At 30.5% G+C, this 10,742-nt stretch overlaps 2 protein-coding genes across 2 annotated transcripts; both read left to right on the forward strand.

Moving 5' to 3' along the window:
- Positions 1 to 1,243: 1,243 nt before the first annotated feature.
- Positions 1,244 to 4,989, forward strand: LOC111277569 (uncharacterized). The gene is made up of 2 exons (XM_089763449.1): positions 1,244 to 2,540; positions 4,931 to 4,989. The coding sequence occupies exons 1-2, from the start codon at positions 1,244 to 1,246 to the stop codon at positions 4,987 to 4,989; spliced, it is 1,356 nt and encodes a 451-aa protein (XP_089619575.1).
- A 2,441-nt stretch (positions 4,990 to 7,430) lies between these two features.
- On the forward strand, positions 7,431 to 9,159 carry LOC111277573 (uncharacterized). Its single transcript, XM_022863991.2, has one exon. It carries the CDS (start codon positions 7,485 to 7,487, stop codon positions 8,928 to 8,930), a length of 1,446 nt encoding a protein of 481 aa, XP_022719726.2. The 5' UTR covers positions 7,431 to 7,484; the 3' UTR covers positions 8,931 to 9,159.
- The last annotated feature ends 1,583 nt before the right edge of the window (positions 9,160 to 10,742 follow it).

Below are 10,742 nucleotides of genomic sequence, written 5' to 3' on the forward strand. Positions count from 1 at the left end.
ATCTAATGTGCTCCTTGATAGTGTACCTAAATGCCATTAGACAATTTCAATTAAAGTGTCTTTAGGAAGCACATTGTGCTTTTGTCCTCAATTGAGCTCAATAACATGGGTTTATCATCTGAATAGGTATTGAAGGTGATTAACTCTCTAGGCTATATCTGATTTATTATAAAAAAAATCATAGAGAGTGATTCATACTATTTATCTTAATGATCCTATTAAATGATTGTTGCTGATACAAAATTGAGATTGAAGGCTTTATAAAATAACTCAAAATAGTATTATGCATGTGAATAGAATCATGCCAAAATGGTTATTCCATTAAATTCTAGAAATAAAGATTTTTTTCGAAACATACAACAAGGGATAGTACAAAACTAATCAGATATAACCCTGAAATGACTTACTACTGACAAGGTAGCTAAATTACATTATACCACAATTAGAATCTTTTCATCCCAAGCATCCCTCAAGGTAATAATTAATCTGACAAGGAAGGTCTTACTACCTAAAGGAACCTTAGTAAATTTACAAGAGTTTTGCCTTATTATTGTTTGAAATAAATTATCAAAAAAATCTAAAAAATCTTTATGATCATTCCCATGACAAGTGGGTTCTAATCAATCTGATTAGTGATTTGTGTAATTTAAATTACAATAGAAATATGCAGAGCCTAAAACATATACTAATTTTTTTTTTTGATAAAACCAAATAATTTGATTTACCATGAATATTCAAATAAGAAGGCAGTTTTATTAATTAAATAATTTTTTATGAAAATTTTAAAATAAAATCTTAAATTCTATATAATTTAAATATCGATCAGCTTAGGGATCACATTAATAATTATTATTATATATCTTAAAATTAAAGTTCAAACTGATAAAATGAAATCTTAAATTATATACCATTTAAATATCGATCCATTTAGGGACCACATTAATAATAATTGTTATATATGTTACTAAATACTAACCACTAGATAAAAATTTCCATTTTTGGGCCATTTTTTTATACAAGCAACGACAATTGAAAGAAAGAAAGAAAGAAAGTGGTGCATTTCAATTACGGAGAAAACAACATTTCAAATGAAAGTATAGTGATGGTGGGTGGAGTTATTAGAACATTTCTTCCTCGTTCAATTTGAAGAAAGTGAATTAGAAGGAAGATTGTTAATATTTTATTGGAATATATTTTTATTTAAAAAAAAAAATAGTATAAAGAAAGAGATCACCTAGTGAAAATGGCATTGACATTGGCATTGACATTGGCATTGCCAAGGTATATCGTTCACAGATCCATACAGAACGATTACCTGGGCTACATTCACGAAGATGGGCAGGCATATGGGTATCTCAGCTTCATGGAAACAAAGGCTGTGAGCCCATTTACAAGATTTCAAGTGGAGGCTGCTAGCAAAGATGGCTCGGTGTACATAAGGAGCTGGCCAAACAACAAATGTTGGGAACGAACCCAAAATCTTTCTATCACTTGGAATCCAGATGAGGAGTACTGGATTACAGCAACCGCCAACAAGCCGGAGGAAGACCAATCCAAGGAGTCGTGCACATTGTTCAAGCCTATCTGTGTAGACCCTGGAACGAATACGATCCGAATTATGCAAGTTCAATCAGGATTCTATTTATGCTTATGGCATACTGATCCACCATTTACTCGCAGCGTGTTGTCAAACTACGATAGTTATGATAAAAATAGCTGTGATCTCTTCACAGTTATTGATTGGGAGTCGTTGTTGATTCTGCCCAGGTACGTGGCATTCAAAGGAGATAATAATTTATATCTGCTTCTTCGTTCTATCGATGATCACCCATATTTACAGTTTAAAAGTGATGATATTGGTGTGTCACTTGTGGCATGCGAGATTCTCGATACTAAAGAGGGAAAAATCCGCATCAAGTCCATTTCTAACGGTAAATTTTGGAGGCTCAGCCCCGATTGGATTTGGGCGGATTATAATGGCACTAGCGCCAACGACAACGACATCTTGTTTCGCCCCGTCAAAGTTGACAATAAGAAAATAGGTCTTCTCAGTTTAGGCAACAAAAATTTTTGCAAGCGCATGACAGCTGAGGGAAAGAAGGACTGCCTTAATGCAGCTGTCGCCTCTCTTATCGCAGAGGCGCAACTAACGGTGGAAGAGTATGTCATGACAAGGACCATTTATAATGTCAGATATGATCTTGAAAGTTCCAGGATCTACGACGAAAAAGTCATTCTTGTGGCCAATAATTCTGCCAGTAACTATACTCAGCAATCCACCACTTTAGATGTGAAGCTTTCCTACACAGAAACTAAGACTAGTACTTGGGAAACTATGTCAACACTAAGGTTAGGTGTGAAAGCCACCGTCAACGCTCCCATTCCCAAAATTGGTAAAGGAAGGATTGAATTATATGGTGAAATTGAGAAAGGTCTGGAGTGGGGAGAGAGCTACACATCGACCATTCTTGTGGAGGTTGTAAACAAAGTTGTTGTGCCTGCAATGACTAAGGTGACAGTGTATCTAATTGCAACAAACGGTAAGTGTGATGTTCCCTTCTCATTCATTCAAAGGGACACTCTTTATGATGGAACCACTACGGCACTACCATAGCTAAAATGTTAGGTGGCACTTACATTGGTTCAAATTACTACAACTTCGACTTTCATGTCAAAGAAGAGAAGATCGCCTGAGTTGAGAAAGTAGGGTATTACAAAAGTTGTGTGTGTTGTGTTTGTGTGCATCCACTAAAAAAATCGTGCTTCCTTCATGGAATCAATGTCTGTTTTCTTATTATTAATCTATAATTAAAATGTAAACTGTATGCATAGCCCTGTGGCATCTCATGTACTTAATTTGAGAATAAATAAATTCATGTGTGGTGTGAGCTTTATGATTTTTGGAGATTGTCTTGTATTTGTCTTTTATGGTAGAGAAATAGATTAAAATGAAATGAAGCTTAACATTGTAAATTTAGCAACTTAAATATGAAATAGATTAAAATCTGGTAAAAAAATGAAGTAAAATAATTTAGAAAATCCATTAGAAGAGGGTAATTAAGAATTAAAATTGATATTAATAATTATTGTCCTTGGTGGTAAAACAAAATTAATTAGTATTATCATGTCAAAACATGCTGTGAATTTGGTTGAGAACACGTTAGTTTTATGGTTTTTCCCTTTTAGATATGACTTTTTTGGAGCATTCAAAATTTTCTCTGCTAACTGTTTTATTTATTTTCCTCATTATTTAATTCTAAAATTTATTTTACACCGCCATCGTATCATTCTGGTTCGTTTAGCCTAATTTTTTTCTGAATCTAATTATAAAGTTATCAATTGTTTTTCCTTTTAGAACAGTTGAATTGTTAGGTACAAAATTGTCTTTGATTGGCTAAGTTTTTATAGAAAGTTGGATTGATGTTATTAATACCAAAACGACCTTGTAATTAGATTATCATACTTTATATGACATTTTAAACGAACATCGCCTACCGTTGATTATTAATCTAATTTTTGTGACTTGAGAATGCTGAAGATCTAATGGCATGGGATTATGTTATATTTAAAAATAAAAAATAATATAATTAAAAAATACACAATAATTTTTAATACTGATATAAAATTTAAAAATTTCACTAATAATAAATAAAAAATACTCATAAAAAAGCTTTTAAAAAAAATATGCATAAAAGGTATTGGATTGGGCCAACCATTGATGAATAAACTGACCCACAAGCTTTTATTAAGTTTGCCATCGAAGGCAACATTGGAGGCAACCTACATGACGTTGATCCAAGTCAACAGTTTTGGTCCAAAAAATCAATTTCATTAAATTTCATTAAGTTTAGGACAAGGGTTTTCCTTATGATGATCTTATGAATAACCATTTTGATTTATCCCAATTTTTAAAGAAATAATAATATAAAAGCATCATTGCAGCAAACATAAACTCGCAAGCAAGTTAGAATCAAGTATTTTTTATATCCATTTCATAGAAGTGCAATGAATATATCTTATATAAACATATATATATATATATATATCTTTACATGTATAATTATTTTCAGTTTCAGTTCACTCTGATTAATACTATAGACAAGTAGATTAAGCTTTTCTTTTCTTTTTATTGAGGAATGAGAGATCCAAATCCTACAATGAGTAAAATAATCATGCATCAAATTACTGAATCAAATGCTAAGTGTTTTTGAATTTCCATGTATGATAGAATTACAACCATTTTCATATTAGATAGAAATTAAAACTTTTCAATTTGAAAAATCACAAATAATTTCATTAATCACTGAAATATTTGCAACTAAAAATGAGAATTTAAAATTTTCTTATGATTAAAAAAAAATTAAAGATACTACTTAAATGCAAGACTCTAACACATCCTTTTTGCACTCCAACATTTGATTCAAATAGTAGATTAATGTATTCCTTCCCCTAATTGAGAAAAAAAAATCCTTCATTTTCATTCTCTTTTTGTCTGTATTAAAACTGTTCAAGCCCAACTAGGTTTGGTTAGCACTTCTACCAAACGTTAAATCTCAAACTCAGGCATGTCCTGCTCAATTAATTTATATATATATTTAAAACATTTTTATATTTTTAATTAAATCAAAATTAAATAAAATTTATTTTTAATTAGTTTCTATCAGAAAACGAATATTAATTATTTCATATTGGAACACTTGCACCAGTTCTTCTAGGTATTAATATATAATATTTAGATATGCTTTCCAATCTTAAAAGAGTGGAGTAGTTAGTTAGATTAAATACAATGCAGAATAATTAATTTTCTCAAGAGGTACATTTGGCGAAATCAGTTTGGTATTGTCTGTAAGTACTATTTGTTTGTTTGTTTGTTTTATCATCATTTGTTTGGTCTGATGATCTCTTGAATTCTTGATACTTACTGGTGCAGGATGTTTCTTTACTTATAATATTAAGGCAACTCGTTGGCTAAGAAATATTGGTAATTAGTTTATATTCGAACGCTTGCACCAGTTCTTGTATGTATTAATATATAATCTGTTATGATTAAGAGTTGAAGAGCAAAATAATCTTGATATGCTTTTGAATATTAATTTAGTGAGTACTTAGTTACATGAAGTAATGAATATTTTTTTTTAAAGTTTAACTGATTCAGGTTTTAACGATGACTTATTTTGAATTTATAGATGTTATTAAAAAATATGTTGATAATGAAAATCAAATTTAAAATTTTCAAACAAAATATTCAATCTTTATCTACTTAACCAATCACGTTGACATAAAACAATGAACTTTTAGAATATGAATAATATTCAAAATTTATCAAATTTCTCCAAGAACTCGCATAACAAACCAAACGTCAGGATGCCTAACTATCGAGATGATCTCTTCATCTCTATTCCGGAGGACGGAGATAATATTTCAAAATCTACATCTCTAAATGATTTCGAATTTTCTTTTCTATATATAACATGATATATATATATATATATATATATGAATTCTATACATCAGTACTATCATATTTCAACCCAGGACAAAGGAAATTTTGTTGTTATATATGGTTTGCTAGCTGTTTTTTTTTTTTTTTTTAATTCAAACTAGTAGAACTTCATTGATTTAACTGATTAATGTCCATCAATACGGTTAGAGTTAAAAATTCAGGAAACTCATCAATCGGGTGCATGTCCTCTTCAACCTGTGGACCATGTTTAGCCAGGGTATGGGCTGCTTTGTTACCTTCTCCTTTTGTGTGCCAAATCTGACATAAATCATTCTTTTTGATATATTCTTTACTATCTTGTATGAATGCACTTATATTGCACAAAACTTCATTTTTCTGTTGTAGAGGCTTTAGGATTATCCAAGAGTCCCCTTCCATAACGATCTGTCTGAATCCCATTTGTAGAGCTACATCTAGAGCTTTGGTTGCTGCAATCGCCTCAATAATACAAGCCTCAATGACCCCGTGTACACCTATAGAAGCTGCTTCCACTACTTGACCATTCTGGATGAGATAATTCACACATGATGAATATATTAAATTATTAACCATAAATATTATAGAGAACAACGGAGGTAGTTAATTATTGGTCTGTCATTTTGTCCGTAAGGGCGACAGGTGACAAATATATAATAAATATTAAATATTAAATATTATCATCTCGAAATATTATCTTACTTAATCATCAAAAAGGGATCACGTCGTTTCCTCAAAAATAATATTATGTTAATTATTCGTTTCGATTGGGATGCGAAAAATCGTGGAATCTTTCACACGTAGGACCCCATGACGTAGGACTTGTCAATAATTTGTAGGGTTCAATTTTGAATTACAATTTAAAATTTTTTTATTTACTTTCAATCAAAAACCTCAAAAAAATCAACATTATTTGAGGATATAGTCTAAGGAAAATATGTTATACGTTTTTTAAAATACTCATAAAAAATACTTAGTGTTTTTAATTAAAAAAAGTGTTTTTATTCTTAAAAAATAAATTTTGAGATATTAATGTATAAGTGATTAATATTTGATGTATTATTAATCAAAATAAATAAAAAACTTAAACAATCCAACATCATCATTTCAAAACCCCTAAAAAAGCATCTTTCTAGTTGGTAATTTCATAATTATTAAGTTATTATATTCTGTCTTTCAATTAATCATCTCCATTTCCAAAATTATAATCACCAAATTTAATTATACAAAATCTTGAAAATTAGCTCTATTGTTAATTATAGACATAAGCAAAATAGAAACAAGTAAATCTTGGACAACCAGCAATAGAAAACAACAAAAAAGGATGGGTTAGAAGACAAGTAAAAGGGACACATGCAACCACTACATGGGTGTTGTATGCAAGCGTAGCTGCTCCAAGGTTGGCACCGGAGCTCATGCTACCGAACAGTTTGAAAACAAAAATATAGAGGGAAATTTTTTTTCCTATTCTTTATGCATAGCTTTTAATGAATTAGAATTGGAATGGCCTAGAATCAGGTGGTGGCGTTCAGAGCTTCTAAACCATCTTTAATTGCTTTTAACGTAAAAAATAATTATTTTATTATAAAATTTAGAAAATCAGAGAAAGGATGTTCAACTTTACCTAATTGTAAATTATTATAATAGAATGTGAGTAAATTTGTATGCGTTTTATGCTTCTATTTCTTTCGGCACAATTCTTTTGGGTACTTTCATAAAATTTGGTCCATCGAATTAAAATAATTGAAAACGTATTTTTTGTTTTGGTGCAAGGCTCCGGAATAAATGCAGAGCAAAGAAATTTAAAAAAAAAAAAAAAGGATAATGAAGTGTTAATGGTCGGAATTGATGCACATGTTTCACATAATCACATGCACGCTCCGCTATCATCCAATTCCAAAGGAATAAAGAAATTTTGGATATAAATAGGTAACGTAGGTGGTTGTGATAAGCAAGCACAAGAGTGAAAAACACCAAGAGAGCAAATTCAAAGAGCTAGCGAAACATGGCTTTGGCCTTAACATTGGCATTGCCAAGGTATATCGTCCTCAAATCCAATGACAAGATCGATTACTTGGGCTACATCCATGATGATGGGGAGTCTAATGGGTATATCCGGTTCATGGAAACCCAGGCTGTGAGTCCATATGCAAGATTCGAAGTGGAGACTGCTAGCACTAATGGCTTGGTGCACATAAGGAGCTGTCAAAACAATAAATATTGGGTACGAACCAAAAATCTTTCAATCACTGGAAATCCAGCGGAGCAATACTGGATTACTGCAACCGCCGTCAAGCCGGAGGAAGACCAATCCAAGGAGTCGTGCACGTTGTTCAAGCCTATCTCTGTAGACCCTGCAACAAATACGGTTCGAATTATGGACGTCCAATCAGGATGCTATTTATGCTTATGGCGGTTTAACAATCAAAAATTTGCTCGCTGCGTGTTGGCAAATTACAAAGTCTATGATCATAATAGCCTCGACATCTTCACAATTATTGATTGGCAGTCGTTGGTGATTCTCCCTAGGTACGTAGCATTCAAAGGAGATAATGATCAGTATCTGTGTCTTCGTCAGATCCAGGGTTACCCATATTTGCAGTTTTCAACTAATGATATTGGTGATTCATCCGTGCCATGCGAGGTTTTCAACACTAATGATGGAGACGTCCGCATCAAGACCATTTCTTCCGATAAATTTTGGAGGCGCAGCCCAAATTGGATTTGGGCGGATTCTAATGACGTCAGCAGTAACAACAAGGACACCTTGTTTCGCCCCGTCATAGTTAACAATACGACAATTGGTCTTCTTAACTTGGGCAACAATAATTTCTGCAAGCGCCTCACAACCGAGGGAAAGACGAACTGCCTTAATGCAGCCGTCCCTAGTGTGACCAAAGAGGCCCAGCTAACGGTGGAGGAGCCTGTCTTGACAAGGGACATTTATAATGTCAAATATGATCTTGATAATTCTAGGGTCTACGACGAAAGAGTCCTCCTTGTTGCCAAGAATTCTGCAGATAACTATACCCAGCAATCTAGCACTTTAGACGTGAAACTTTCCTACACAGATACCAAGACTAGTTCGTGGAAGACTATGTTTTCGCTAAAGTTAGGTATGAAAACCACCTTCGACGTCGGCCTTCCACTCATTTTTGAGGGAAAAGTTGAATTATCCGGTGAAGTTCAATCAACTACCGAGTGGGGAGAGACCACGACATCAACCTCTGTTGTGGAAGTTGTCCACAAAGTTACTGTGCCTCCAATGACTAAGGTGACGGTACATCTAATTGCAACAAATGGTAAGTGTGATGTTCCCTTCACATTCATGCAAAGAGACACTCTTTATAATGGAGCCACTGTTACGACTGAAGTGCAAGGCGGCACCTTCACTGGTTCTAATTACTACAACTTCCACTTTGAAACCAAAGAAGAGAAGATCACGAACTGAGAAAATACTCAAAACTCCACTTGGGCACAATTTGGGAATTACAAGGATTGTCCGTGCTTTATCTGTGTGTGTGCTGTATCCACTAAATAAAATTGTGCTTCCTTCATGGAAGCAATGCTTTTTTTCTTATTATTAAACTACAATAAACATGTAAACTGCATGCATAGCGCAGTGGCATATCCTGCACTTTAATTTGAGAATAAATAAATTTATGTGTGGTGTTATTTTATGTGATTTGGATATTATTTTGTATTTTTCTTTATGGTAAAGAAATAGATTAAAAATGTAAATTTAGCACATCAAATATGAAATAGGTTTTAATTTGGTAAAGAAGATGACGTAAAATAATTTACAAAATCCATTAGAAGTGAATAATTAAGAATTAAAATTAATATTATTGTCCTTGAGGCTCAAACAAAATTAATTTGTATTTCCGTATTATCAGGTAAAATCTTGCTGTCAGTTTGGTTGAGAATATGTTAGCTTTGTGGTTTTCCCCTTAAGGTACAATTTTTTTTAGAGCATTGAAAATTACCACAATAACTATTTTATATATTTTTCCCTTATTATTTTAATTTTAAATTTTATTTTGTAACTGTTTATTTATTCAAATTCTTTTAGACTTGTATCTATTTTTTTAAATCAAATTATATATAATATTATATTACAGCATATATGCTTATTTGATAAGGTTTGCTTGCATGTAATCTTATGCAGACAATCTATACTATTGACACATAGGATAGTTCTTTAATTGTAATTGATCACTAAATAATCATATTATTTAAATTTAAAAGATATTTCAAATCATAAAAAATTATATTTATCCAAATTTTTTATGTTAAATAATTTATAATCTTTATAATCATTTAAGTGAGATAAGATTATTGAGATCATTCCAATGAAAAATAAAAATAAAATCTCATTTAAAATTAACCTAAGTATTTTTTATATAAAACATGTAAATATTATTTATCTTGCATTTAAACTATATAAGTACATTGTAAAACAATTTTAAACCTTTGGACTTCATTTATTTATTTATTTATTATTATATGTTATGTAAAGCATGAATATATTTAAATAGTGCATTTTTATTATTATATTTGTAATATATGTTTTCAATATTTTATTTTAAATTAATTGATTTTTGTATGATAGTCAATAAAACTAAATGCATGCATGAAAGATATGCATTGTTATAATTTCATCGTGTAAAATAAATATATAATCAACATTCATTTTAAATTATTTTTAAGTGTATAAATTAAGTTAAGAGTTATAAAAAAGACTTTATTTAATAAGTTAAATAAGATTATAAGTCAATAATAACATATAATACTTGTAGTTATATTTTATTCGCATTACAATAATAATGTTTTAATGTTTTCATATGTCCTATGATATATAAAATTCCTTCAAAAAATAATTAAGACTAAAATAGATGAAATTAATATTTTTTATATAGATGGTGAATTTAAACTTTAGTTTGGGGTTAGATTGACATTACATAAATAAGAAGATAATAATACATGACAAAATATTCATTAACCAAGTAACTAATCTTTAATTAAATATTGAAAATTTAAAAGCAAATTAAATTATTGATTTTTTTACTATAAATATGAAAAAAGACATAATTAAAACAAAATTATTTTTCCTAAATTTAAAATCACATATATCACTTTTTTTTAATTTTGAAATACTTTATTATTATTTTTTAAATTAAAAAAACATATATCACTTTAAGTCTATTAATAATTAATAATTTGTTCTACATCATTTTTTTCCGTATTCTATTTTCCTTTAAGA

The sequence above is a fragment of the Durio zibethinus genome, chromosome 7 (assembly GCF_047325235.1).
Source record: "Durio zibethinus cultivar Kanyao isolate XHJ-2024 chromosome 7, ASM4732523v1, whole genome shotgun sequence".
Taxonomy (NCBI): Eukaryota; Viridiplantae; Streptophyta; class Magnoliopsida; order Malvales; family Malvaceae; genus Durio; species Durio zibethinus.

Bases quoted from the DNA above. Each gene is read 5' to 3' on its own strand.
- LOC111277573 (XM_022863991.2), top strand. From the start codon at position 7,485: ATGGCTTTGGCCTTAACATTGGCATTGCCAAGGTATATCGTCCTCAAA.
- LOC111277569 (XM_089763449.1), top strand. From the start codon at position 1,244: ATGGCATTGACATTGGCATTGACATTGGCATTGCCAAGGTATATCGTT. The intron at 2,541-4,930 runs GTAAGTGTGATG...TTACTGGTGCAG, and splicing joins GTATCTAATTGCAACAAACG to GATGTTTCTTTACTTATAAT.